The 13,591-nt window shown below is 38.7% G+C and overlaps 1 protein-coding gene across 1 annotated transcript in view; it reads left to right on the forward strand.

The window, feature by feature from the left end:
- The window catches only part of fig4a (FIG4 phosphoinositide 5-phosphatase a), a 112,734-nt gene that overhangs the window by 41,973 nt on the left and 57,170 nt on the right, over positions 1–13,591 (forward strand). Inside the window, exons 9-12 of the mRNA XM_072246364.1 lie at positions 5,657–5,757; positions 5,956–6,118; positions 9,021–9,118; positions 11,201–11,334. Coding sequence (XP_072102465.1) covers positions 5,657–5,757; positions 5,956–6,118; positions 9,021–9,118; positions 11,201–11,334 — 496 coding nt within the window. The remainder of the gene's footprint in view (positions 1–5,656; positions 5,758–5,955; positions 6,119–9,020; positions 9,119–11,200; positions 11,335–13,591) is intronic.

Consider the following 13,591-nt stretch of genomic DNA (forward strand, 5'->3'; position numbering starts at 1 on the left):
AAACTTGTGCGATAACACAGCTCCTATCCCATGGGGTGAGGCATCACAAGCTAGTCGGATAGGTAAGGAGGGGTCAAAGTGTGTGAGCACCCTGTCTGAAGTTATGAGTCTTAGCTTCTTGAAAAGCTTTCCCACAGCTCTCAGTCCACTTCCATTGTGTCCCTGCCTGTAATAATGCATTTAGTGAAGATAAATCCAAGGAAGGCGACGGGCCCAGATGGCATCCCGGGACGGGTTCTCCGGGCCTGTGCAAGCAAGCTAGCTGGAGTGTATGCTGACACCCTCAACTGCTCCTTGCTTCAGTCTAAGATCCCCTCATGTTTTAAGAAGGCAACGATAATCCCAGTGCCAAAGAAGAGCAAGGTGGCATGCCTGAATGACTATCAACCTGTGACTCTGACATCAATTGCTATTAAGTGCTTCGAGAGATTGGTTATGGCACACATCAACCATAGCCTATCGGTCAACCTCGACACTTTGCAATTCGCCTACCGGAGCAACAGGTCAACGGCAGGTGCCATCTCTCTGGCCCAACATTCCTCCTTAGAGCACCTGGAGAATAAAGACACATACGTAAGGCTCCTTTTCATTGACTACAACTCTACCTTTAATACCATCATTCCAAATAAACTGATTCCTAAGCTCCAGAACCTGGGCCTTAGCACTCAGATCTGCAGCTGGATCTTCACAGACAGGAGCCAGGCTGTAAAAATAGGGGACAGGCTCTCCTCTACAATCATGCTGAGCACCGGTGTCCCACAAGGCTGTGTACTCAGCCCCCTGCTGTACTCACTGTACACCCATGATTGTGTAGCCAAATTTCCATCAAACTCAGTATACAAGTTTGCTGATGACACAACAATTGTAGGCCATATCTCAGGTAATGATGAGTTTGAGTACAGAGAGGAAATTAAGAACCTGGTGGCATGGTGCGAAGACAATAACCTATCCCTCAACGTCAGCAAGACAAAGGAATTGGTTGTTGACTTCAGAAGGAGTAGCGGACCGCACGACCCCATTTACATCGGTGGTGCGCAAGTGGAACAGGTCAAAAGCTTTAAGTTCCTCGGGGTCAATATCACAAATGACCTGACTTGGTCCAACCAAGCAGAGTTCACTGCCAAGAAGGCCCACCAGCACCTTTACTTCCTGAGAAAACTAAAGAAATTTGGCCTGTCCCCTAAAACCCTCACTAATTTTTATAGATGCACTGTAGAAAGCATTCTTCTAGGGTGCATCACAACCTGGTATGGAAGTTGTCCTGTCCAAGACTGAAAGAAGCTACAGAAAATCGTGAACACGGCACAGCACATCACACAAACCAGTCTTCCGTCTGTGGACTCACTATACACCGCACGCTGTCGGAGCAGTGCTGCCAGGGTAATCAAGGACATGACCCACCCAGCCAACAGACTTCGTCCCTCTTCCCTCCGGGAGAAGGTTCAGGAGCTTGAAGACTCGTACGGCCAGATTTGGGAACAGCTTGTTTCCAACTGTGATAAGACTGCTGAACGGATCCTGACCCGGATCTGGGCTGTACCCTCCAAATATCCGGACCTGCCTCTCGGTTTTTTTGCACTATGTTACTTCCCATTTTTCTATTTATGATTTATAATTTAAATTTTTGCTATTTACTAATTTTAACTACTTTTAATATTTAATATTTGTAATCCAGGGAGTGTGAAGCGCAGAATCAAATATCGCTGTGTACGTTCTAGTACCAATTGTATGGCGACAATAAAGTATAAAGTAGTGGGTGTAGGACTGTGGATAGGTTAGGAAAGAGCTTGTGGTAATAGTTCACTAGTCCAAGATATGCTTTCAGCTGAGACACATTTTCAGGTGGCGGTGCCGTAAGCACCACTTCTATCTTGTCTTGAGACACGTGTAAGCCATCCTTGTTGATCACATGCCTACAGTATGAAATTTCCTTTTTGAAAAACTCACATTCCTGTTGATTAGCTCTGAGCCCATATTCTCATAACCTGGTGAGCACTTGTTCAAGGTTAGAAAGATGTTCGTCGTCATCTTTGCCGGTGACAATGATGTCATCCAGGTAACACTGAGTCCCTGGAATCCCTGCAGAACCTGGTCCCTTGCCCTTTGCCAGTTTGCAGGCACTGATGCTATCCCAAACGCCAACCTGTTGTACTGATAGTCATTTGTGTGTATTTATTGTCAGGTATTTCTTGGATGCTTCCTTGATTTCCATTTGAAGGTAAGCCTGGGTCAAATCAATTTTTGTGAAATGTTCCCCTCCTGACAGGGAAGCAAAGATGTCCTCAATATGAGGTAGAGGATACTCTACTCTGTGGAGAACTGGGTTAACAGTCACTTTAAAGTCACCACATATGCGCACCTTGCTTGGTTTCCCTGGTTTTGTGCCAGAGGTTTTCTTCATCACTGGAACAATAGGTGTGCCCCATTCACTCCAATCCACCTTTGACAGGACCCCAGTCTGCTCCAGATTTTTCAGCTCTGCCTCTACTGTGGGACGGATTGCATATGGCACTGGCCTGGCTCTGTGAAATTTTGGACATGCATTTTCCTCAATCTCAATCTTTGCTTTCATGCCCCGAAGTGTTCCTATTGCTTTCATGAACACTTCCTCAGAGTCAGCAAGTATTTGTGACAATCTCTTAGATGTGGCTTGCTGCCCTCCTTTGCTGACATATCTAGTGCCTTGATGGTGTGCTAATCCAACTGAATTTTCCTGAGCCATTCACGTCCCAGCAATGGTGGTCCTCCATTTTTCAGTACATAGAGGTTCAGCTGCTGTGTTTTACCTCCGTGGGTCACTGTCACTTTAATTTTGCCTTCGGGGCGCACTCTCTGTCCTGTGTAAGTCTTTAGCAGTAGTTTAGTTTATTTCAGAGGTATGTGCGAAAACAGTCGTTTGTAGTCGCGTACAGAGATCACTGTTAAGTCTGGGCCTGTGTCCAACTCCATTTTCAGTCTGACGCCTGCCACTTGTGGAGTGATCCATATAACTCTTCGATCATCTGTCTCTTCCACGCTGTGGAGTGGCAGACAAGACAATTCACTTTTGTCTGAGTCATTTTCATCAGAATTGCTTTCTTTCATTTTGTGTACATTGTTATATTTTCCCTTCTGGGTTTCTTGTTTCTCTTTATTTGGCCCTTTTCCTGCTGTTTACTAGCTTTGCATACTCTGCCAGTGTGGCCCTGTTTGCCACAGTTTCGGCTTTCTTTATCTTTAAAACAACAATCATCAGGGTCATGTGACCTGTTCCCGCAACGGTAACATTTCTTTCCTTCATTTCTGTGCAGTGACATTTTGTTCGTAGCATATTCCAGAGATTTTTGTTGTATCTCTGAAGCACCTCATACGGCTGCTTCTAATGATATTGAGATGTTTAGCATTTTCTCGAACGTAAGGTCTTTTTCACACAGGAGCTTCTTCTGTGTGGTTTCACAGTACATGCCACACGCTAACCTGTCCCTCAATGCGTCTGATAGACCAGCTGCAGATTGACAATGTTCTGATGATTTTCACAATTCAGCACAATATTCAGAAATGCTTTCATTTTTGCTCTGATTCCGTTTATGGAATTTAAATCTTTCAGCAATGACCAGCGGTTTGGGGTTTAAATGCTGTTGAGGAGTGTCTACTATTTGCTTGAAAGTTTTGTCAGCTGGTTTATCAGCTCCATAGTAGGCCGTATGTTTTTGCACCCATTACACTAAGTAAGACGCTGGCTTCCTTTTCTGCATTAACATCGTTAGCATCACAATATAACTCTATTCTTTCAATATAAATTGCCCAGTCTTCAATACCACTATCAAGTGTTGTAATGGTTCCAATTAATGCCATTCTTGTTGTGTTAATTTATCCTTGTTATGTGAATTTAGCCGCAGTCCCTTGTTTTCTTTCTGACTCACGTGACCTTTTTTTTTGCTAGCGTTGTGAGCGTACTCTGGCTAGATGTGTGTGTCACTCCTTTTTTTTTTATCTCCCTTATGAGGCAGGCAGACCCTCTGCCCTGGGCTTCAGCGCTGGCTGTGGTCTCGCCCGGATGTGCCGCTGCTCTGACTGTGTCTTTCGGTCTCCCAATGTTCCCAACTCTGGCTGAACTCCCGCTTCTTTTCAGACTCGCGGCCTCACTCTGCCTCTTCTGAGTGCCGTTATCAATTAAAACACGGCGTTCCAATATGATGCAGGTTCATTAACCTTGTTGCCATTTTGTTGTGTATGTGGCTGTGTGTACACAACAATATCACTTATAAAAATGCTACAGACTGGAGCTAAGTTAACAAGGGCTTTTACTTACGGAACCCGAACTGATCACATATATACAGATCAATATGTGCCTAATAGCGCATGCTCAATAATGTGTTACTATGACATAAAATAGTCCCATATTATACAGTAGGCTATATGGTACAGTAGTCTTTCATTCTTGGTCTGTCCATCTATTCATTACAATTTCCTTCATGAAAGGTCGTCATCTGCTTTCTGTAGTGACTAGTAATCTAATCATTGGTATCAAATAGCTACAAAGGCTCACTTGGATTCAAGAAAATGACTCACTGAAATCTCTTGGCAATTAAAGGCTAGATTTCCATTATCATGCTCATTTAAGGTTAGCTTTTTTATGAAGAAAATAACATAAATCTTTTAACAGACCAAGGAGTGTATTTAATTATTTAGAGATACAGCAAAGTAACAGGCTCTTCTGGCTCAACGAGCCCACGCTGCGCAGTTACACCCATGTGACTAATCAATCTACTAACCCATACATCTTTGGAACATAGGAGGAAACCAGAGGAAACCCATGCTGTCACAGGGAGAACGTACAAACTTCCTACAGATAGTGGCTACTGTGCCGCCCATGAATTGATATATCAATTTTCATGTCTATTGAGATCTGTCAGATAGGGTAAACTAAGCATACCTTCTTTATTTCTGAAAGCTGAAACAAAAAGAAAGCAGCAATGTCTCCAGAAAAGTTTCCAATCACTGATGTCTCTCTAGTGGGGCTCCACTCCCAACAAACTACCCCGGATACAGAATGGGGGAGGGAGGGAAAGATTGCTTCATAGCCCTGACACTTTTTTCAGTCTTCCTCATTGCAATGTTATAATTCACCTTCGTCATGCATCCTGCAGGCATGGATCTTGCACTCAATATCTCTGAGACAAAGATCCTCTATTAACATATGCCAGGTACACATTGCTTCCTGCCTTTGGTAACGTTCACATCAAGACACTAACTCACTCATCCTTCCAATGAGTTTGGAGAATTTTGTGGGGACAGCATTTTTCAGTATCTTGAGGCACTCAGTTTATATAGATTTATCTTGAACAATACTGGCAAGTATTCTTTGTATTCAGCTAGGGTAAACTGGAGGAATAGGAAAAGGAAACAAATCTGTATCAATAAAATGCAGCCAATTACAAGAGCACAAAGCCTGCAGGAGTGAAAATATTAACATATCTCTTATACCTTCTGATATTCACCCTAGATAGTTACCTATTGACCAGGCTTTATAGAATGACATTTCACAATGGGAAATACTGACTCAGTGATAACTGAAGGAGTAAAACTTTTGATCAAGAAGTTGATACCCTCTGAAAGACCTTTAGTAATGTAACTGGCACGAAAAGAAGTTATTTTCCACCTTAACTTCACCCAGAAATGTTAATCTATGGACGACCAGTTTTTGTTACTTTGATAGCCAGAAGATCTTGTAAATTTGCTGGGACTCGTTTTCTGAAAAGAGGTGCAAATTATGAAGTAGGTGCACAAAGCTACTAAATGCTGGTGGGTGTGCTTGTTTAGAAATATGTTTTCTGTATATATTAAAGATTATAAATACAAGTGTCAGATTTGAAATCATATTAAGTAGTGTAACTCTGAGTGTACTATAAATCAAAATTTCAATTCTGAAAATAAGCAGTACCATTAAATTGGTTATATTTTTCACTTTCCTAGGGAGATGTGGCCAATGAAGTAGAGACTGAGCAGATAATTCACGATGCTTCTGTGATGTCTTTTTCTGCTGGAAGTTATTCTTCTTATGTACAAGTTCGAGGTTCTGTTCCACTCTACTGGTCTCAGGACATTTCAACTATGATGCCCAAGCCACCAATTACATGTACGTGTTGAGAAATTCAGTAAATACCTCAAACAGTTACCCAAACATTGCAAGGTTTTTGAATTTTTGTAAGTTTTGTCCCTGACACAATGCATTTTTTAGGCAATACATAAAACCTGAATGTTGCTTGGTAGAAAACACTGGGATGTTAACTTTCTACACATTGGCAAATTTCTCTGAGTGCATTTTAACATGTCCAGTTCAGAAAGAACATCTCGACAGAGATGACTAGTTAAATATATCACAGCGAGGTCTGTAGTTTGCCAACAGATTGTTAGGAACAGCACAAAATAAAGTATAGATGAAGTTAATGTATCCAGACGGATGGTGCAAGCTACAACTTGTATTCCTGAACCAATGCGCTAGCTCACTCATCCTTGCAATGAGTATCATAACACAATGCAATAGAAGACCTGAAATAGCTGGAGAGATGGAGGATTCAGTGGTTGTAATCTTTCAAAAATGCTGAGATTCTTGAGAACAGGTTTTGAAAACTCGTCCACTGTTTTTGAAAAAAAATATAGATCAAGAGGTTAAAAAGTAGGTAAATGGGAAAGTTAGCTTAACATCTATTATTGGAAAAATATTAGAATTATTTATTAAAGAGGTGATAGCAGAACATTTAGGAAGTTATTTTCTGATCAAGCAGAGTCAATATGGCTTCAATAAGATATCTGAAAAATTTATTCGAATTTTTTACAAAGTGACAGCTGAAATGGAGAGATGTAATATAATTGATTGCAACACAAGTTAAGAGGTCATGTTGAATGTAATATGATTGGAAGATTGAAGCAAGGATGCAGCTATTTACAACACATTAATGATTTGTTGGAAGCAAATGTACTGTAGCCACATTTATAGATGATTACAACAGGTTGAGCAACATAGTTGGGAAGATCGAGGAAATGTTGATTTTTATTTCAAGGGGATTGGGTTTAAAAATGTTAAGGAAGTTTTAATTCAGCTGCGTACAAGGTACAGTATGGTAGGCAGTCATTTAAGGCTGAGAGGAGGAAGAATTTCTCAATGTTTTGGAATTCCTTGCCCCAGAAAGTCACGAAGGCTTTAATTATTGATTACATTCAAAGCCGACATAGATTTTTAATCTATAAGAGATGTGGAGAAAGGATAGGAAAGTAGTTAAGTACAGTTGGATTCTAATATTTTTGATCCAAGGTTCTTTTAGAAGTCAGGAAAGAAGCACAAAACTTGGTGTTTCACTATTGTTTTATTAAGAGTTGATAGAACAAAGAAAGTAGGAACAGAACAGTGATAGAGGTCTGCTAGTTGAAGAGAGAGGGGAAGTGGAGATTAAAGAACTAAGAAAATTAAAATGTTGCTGCTTTATGTTTAGCTATTTTATACACATAGAGATGAGGAAAATTCCATTCAAATTTGTAGATTAAGAATTAACCAATTAGAAAGCCATTATTCAATACTGCAGTACCAAGTTAACTGATGAGAAAGCACTTATTTAAGTAATGCAGAACAGAGAAGCTTCCAGACGTTGTACTTTGTATACCCAGTAGAGGCATATTAAACTGTTATATGCATATAATAACTACTTAAAATACAAGCAGATAATTAGATGTTAAACTGCAAAGAAAATAACAATTAAACAGTGTAAGAATTAAGCTGTAGTCAGATCCAACAGCACTGTTAATCAACCATTATATTTTTGAGTACCAGAGCAGGCTCTAGAGACCAAATGGACTATCGTATTCTCATTTCTTATTATTTCATGTCTTAAGGCCCAAATTAAGAACAGGATTTTAGCAATTCTTGCCAAAGTAGAACTTCACCGAGTTTGGTGCTAAGGTTGGAATTTTAGTTTCAGTTGAAGAAGTTTTCTCCAAAATCTCAAAATGCAACTGTTATACATCTGAAATAAAAACAATTAATTTTTCTCAGGTCAGTCAAAAGTAAGTCATGATCTAAGAATGATCTGCTCCTTACGCCAATTGACTTGAATATAGAGTCTGGTAAATCGTTATTTTCTTTCCAAGGCTACCAGTCCTCCATAGTGTACCTTACTGAAATTAAATCTTCAGGGCCTTTATCTCAATAGTACATTAATTATGTTACAGATTGAATGGCTATCAAATTATGTAGTATTGTAATTATCTTTCTTATTTCTTCCAAGTAAAATCCCATATGAAAAATTTCCTCTTTGCTTGCATCTCTTCCTGTATCTAATTTCACAATAGATCAATGCATATATTTTGTGGGGGGAACCAGATTGACCACCAGTTCAAGGCCATTTGCACGAAGGCAGAATTTCCAAACCTCCTTACATTTCCTTGCTGCTGTCATTGTCACTGTGCTCCAGTAACTCAGTGTGTCCAGCAGTGGAATGTTCCCACATGCTGGTGCTCTGTAATGGGATAGGCTTGATGCAGTCTGTTTGATTCCATTCAGTTCAGGAGGGAGATATGTACATATCAGGTAATTTTCATGAATTAATTAATGAAATTATTTTAAATAGATTTAAGTAAGTTTTCTGATATTAAACTCGTTAACTTTTTTAAAATAGTGTTTGAATAATTATAAATACTAGAAGTGTTTGCGAAATATTAACTACTTTGATATTTGGTAACTTCAGAGTATGACTTAACCAGCTGTCAAATTTTATTTGTTGTGTACCAGCAATAGATCATTGCTATGTTAATTTTGGTATACTTTGTAATACCTTGATTTTAGTATGGTATTTCCTTAAATTCAGAAGATTGGATAAAATATCTAGCCCTTTGAAACCAGTTCAAAAGTATGAAATCCACAAGTATATTTTCTTTCGATTGTCAGAATCCCTACTTAGGTATATGATGGAACAATTATATTTAAGTTTTTAGTCTCTCTTTATTGATTTCATTCTTTTATCCTGTTATTTCCTTTTCCTTTACAGTGGATCAGGCAGATCCATTTGCCCATGTAGCAGCCCTTCATTTTGACCAGATGTTCCAAAGGTTTGGCTCTCCTATTATTATCCTGAATCTGGTTAAGGTGAGTTTTCTATTGAGCCATGCAAAATCTTTACAAAATTTGGTAAGGTGGATGCAGAGACAATATTTCCCACACAGTCACAATATAAAGCCTGGAACACTGGGGACTTGGCTAGAAAGAAACTTCTTTACCCAAATCTTTAGATTTTCTACCCAAGGGCCTCAGTCAGTGAAGATAATAAAGACAGAGATTGCTCGATTTCGATATTAAGGAAATCAGGCAATGTGATGTTAGTTGATGAAACTAGCATTGAACTGACAGCAGAAACATTGCCCAGTCTATTTCAAGCTCACTGTATCCTTGCATCTAGTCTGTGTTCACAGTGTGTTGATTCTGGAAATCTAAGAGTATTATCAAGGATATTTGTCACCTCAGCCATTCCCTTCACACTCTTCCACCTGGGAGAAGATACAGGAGCTTGAATATCTGGACAACCAAAGTCAAGAACAGCTTCTTTCTCACTGCAGACTTCTCTCTTTCAATATTTTTTATTAATATTGTATGAATTGCATAAATACAAATACAAAATTCATAAGGATACAAGTAAGTAATACGAATTACGTTACATTTAAATCACAGTAATATGATCACAGTATCCCATATTCCAAATCAATCATGTAGAGAAAAAAGATTGAATTATGAAATGAAATAAGAGACTTCTGAATTAAACACCTGTTTTGTATTCTTTCATGATGGTGCTGCCACATTCTCAGACTCTTAATTCTACATCTCTTAGTTAATCCGTTATTGTCACTTAACATTTCTTTTGCACTATATCAGGCTGTAGCACAATTTTGGCACTATCTGTGTTTTGTGCTCAATGCTATATTTATTATAAAGTGTACTGTTCACTGTGTAAGCTTTCACATGAGCAAAGAATTTCATTCAACCCTGGTACGTATGAAAATAAACCAATCTGAATCCTATTAATGGGCAGACCAGATGTGAAGGACCACGAGGACTACTATTTCTAATGAATTTTTAAATGCTGTATTAAGTTTTGTCAATTGATATCCATTTTCAAATTTTCATTTTTGGTCCACATAAGATATCTCTTCATTTTCAAATCATCTTCTGCAGTAGTATTCTGTAGTCCATAGTAGCTATTTATTTTATCATAGGGACCACCCTGAGCTTCTTGTTACCTGCTACTTTAATTTTCTATCTTATTCCCACTTTCACATATACTGTATGTCAGAGACCTCTAGCATTGTTGTAACAAGTCAAAAATACAAGATTGAGGAGCAACATTTCATCTCTCATTGGAGCATGCTGCAGCCTTCTGGACTCAATATGATTTTATTTCTAAGTTAAATAACTTGCTTTCTTTGTAACAGAACTGGTCATTTCTGCTGAAAATCATTTCAGAGTTCAAGAATCTACATATTTTTTGATTGTTTTTTGATAACCAGCTTCTCATCTGGTTTTCTTTTTCAAAGTATTCTCACTTTTATAAATTAATTTCAACTTTAACAATTAAATGAATCTGAACTGATATTAATCCTTAGAAAGCCTACTTGCAGGTAATGTGTTGCACTTTCTAGAAGCCCATCTTGAGATGTTAGCCTTTACTTTTGATGTTGTTGAACACCTGACCACTTCAGAATGTGTAATTTGATGGCAGAGTTTTGATTTTTAGAGACTCACAAGTGATTCTATTGCCAAATGGACAAGTAAACATCATGAATCTCTGCTTTGCTTCTGAAGTGTTTCTGAAAGCAAGCCATCCACTGATGAGACAGCATTGCTTATTGTGCAACCAGTCTGCAGTAGTCTTTGACTCCTGCACACAGATTCTACTCTTCTTTATGATCTTTATTCCAAGGTGTACTAAATTCTTCACTACCTTAAATCCTGAAGTGATCCATCAGATACAGTACTTTATAATGAAGACTGTTATCCTTGTGTCATTTAAAAGAGGCATAAACTGCATCATGTACAAAGCTTGATTACATAATCAAGACCGCTGGATTATTTATTGTGTAGCATAATATAACTTTTCTTCTTTCCCATTTCATTTAAGAACTGACCTGTCTCTGTTACCAATATTGAAGCTGTTTTCCAAATCCTATTGCTTTTTAGAAACGTGAGAAAAGAAAGCATGAAAGGATATTGAGTGAAGCCCTGGTTTCTGCAGTTACATATCTGAACCAGTTTCTACCACCTGAGTATGCCATTCACTATATTGCATGGGATATGGCCAAGTATACTAAAAGGTAAAATATGTACTTTTAATTTGACTATAAATGATACAAGATTTTTAAAATGTTCATTTTTTTTGAGTTCCTGATAGAACATCTTTTGATCTTGTTGCTGAAGCTTTATAAGATCTCTGTTTCCCTATGTACAAAAGAGCTAGATTCCACAGGTAAGGTAAGGATGACTCCCTTTAACCAATTGAACGTGTTGCAATGTAGAATTTCAGGAAAATTAGAAAACCAGAGAGAACTGAGTGGAAACATGCCAACCTAGAGGCATTTCTAACTCAAAAGAAATGTTAGGTTTATGGCTGTTATCCTAAGGCTGAGACCTTCAGGTCATATCCTGCACCCAAGTCATTCTTAGTTGTTTCACCGATAATGTTTTCTCCATCATTGTTGAATTGTTCAGTATTGATTGCACAGTTCTGAGTTCTGCTTGTAACTTCTCAGAAAATAAAGTGTTCTGTGCTACATCCTCTAAGATCTGGATAATATCCTGGGTTTGGGATAATAAATTCTAAGTAACACTCACATTTTACAAGAGAATTTAACAACCTCCCTAAATGGCATTGCATTGCTATTTATTGCTATTTTCCTCACATGGCGGGAGTCACCATTCACCAGCATTACAATCGAACTAGCCTCATAAATACTGTAGCTAAAAGAGCAAGTCAGAACACAAGCATTCCACAGTGACTGATTCTCCTTTTGACTCCCCATTGTCTTTCCATTGAGACACAAGTTAGGAATATGATGGAAACCTCTTTACTTGCCTGAATAATTGCATTTACAAGGGAACAGTCTACAATAACTGAACTAGCAGCTCCCTAAGACTTTCTTGATAAGCACCACCCAAATTCATGCTATCTACTACTTGAATAAGGACAGAAGATGCATGAAATCAGCACCACTTCCAAGGACTGCTCAAGTTCTTTCACCATTCTGATGGAAATAAATTGCCGTTTCCTATTACATGATCAAAACCCTGGTGTTCCTTGTCAAACTGAACTGGAGAAATACCTTCACTCTGCATTCTGAGACAGTTCAAGAAAACAGATCACCACCACCAGCTGGAAAGTACTTAGAAAACATCAATAAATGTTGAGCTTTCTGGCAACACTGTATCCCATGACCAAACATGGAAATAGTCATGAAGTCACACAGCAGGTAGGTAAGCTCTTCAGCCAGACTTATACATGCTAGCCAATGTTCCCCTATAAGCTAGTCCCATTTGCCCATGTTTAGCCCGCATGTACCTGTCCAAGTACCATTTAAATACTATCAATGTACCTGGCTCAACCACAGGCTCATTCCATATACTGACCACTTTATGGGTGAAAATGTTGCTTCTCAGATCGCTATAAATTTTTTCCCCTCTCACCGTAAACATATGCCCTCAAGTTCTTGATTCTCCAAACCCTGGAAAAATAGACTGTGCACATTCACCCTATTGATGCCTTTCATGATTTTTTTACACTTCTATAAGATTGCCCTTGTTCTCCAACATTCCAGTGAAGTAAATGCCAACCTTTCTCCATGATTCGGTCCCTCGAGTTCCCACAAGATCCTCATAAATTTTCTCTGCATGCTTTCCTGATTAATAGACTCTTTCCTTCAACCATTCAGTTCTTGAACCAACCAGCAAAACTCTAATCACCACTCTGATCGCTTTGCACAAAAATGGGCTTTGTATTTTCCTTCTAATTGTTTTTATTGTAAAAATTATGTATAACTTCTGCATAATTTGTTTTTGTTGTGAATGCTACTTATGTGATACCTGTGAATCTGCTGCAGATGATTATTTCATTGCACCTGTGCTTGCATGTGCTTGTGCATATGGCAATAAGCTTGATTTTGACTCCTCTATGACAAGATGAAGAAAACTGAACACACTATTCCAAATGCAGCCTCACCAATATCTTGTACAACTGCAACATAACATCCCCACTTTTATACTCTGTGCTAGTATGCCAGAACCTTCTTCATCACCTTATCTACTGCGACACCACTTCCAGGGAATCACGTACTGTACTCTGAGGTGTCTCTGTTCTACAATGCTCCCGAAGGTCCTACCATTTACTGTGGAAGTCCTATGCTCATTTTCTTTAACGAATTGCAACAGCTCACACCTATCCAAATTAAAACCCATTTGCCATTCTTTGACACCCTTATTCAGCAGATCAAGATTTGTCCGTGAATCCTGATAACCATCTTCACTGTCAATGACACCATCTATTTTAATGTTTTCTGCAAACTTAATAATCATGTCCTG

This window comes from Mobula birostris, chromosome 2 (genome assembly GCF_030028105.1).
Source record: "Mobula birostris isolate sMobBir1 chromosome 2, sMobBir1.hap1, whole genome shotgun sequence".
Classification (NCBI taxonomy): Eukaryota; Metazoa; Chordata; class Chondrichthyes; order Myliobatiformes; family Myliobatidae; genus Mobula; species Mobula birostris.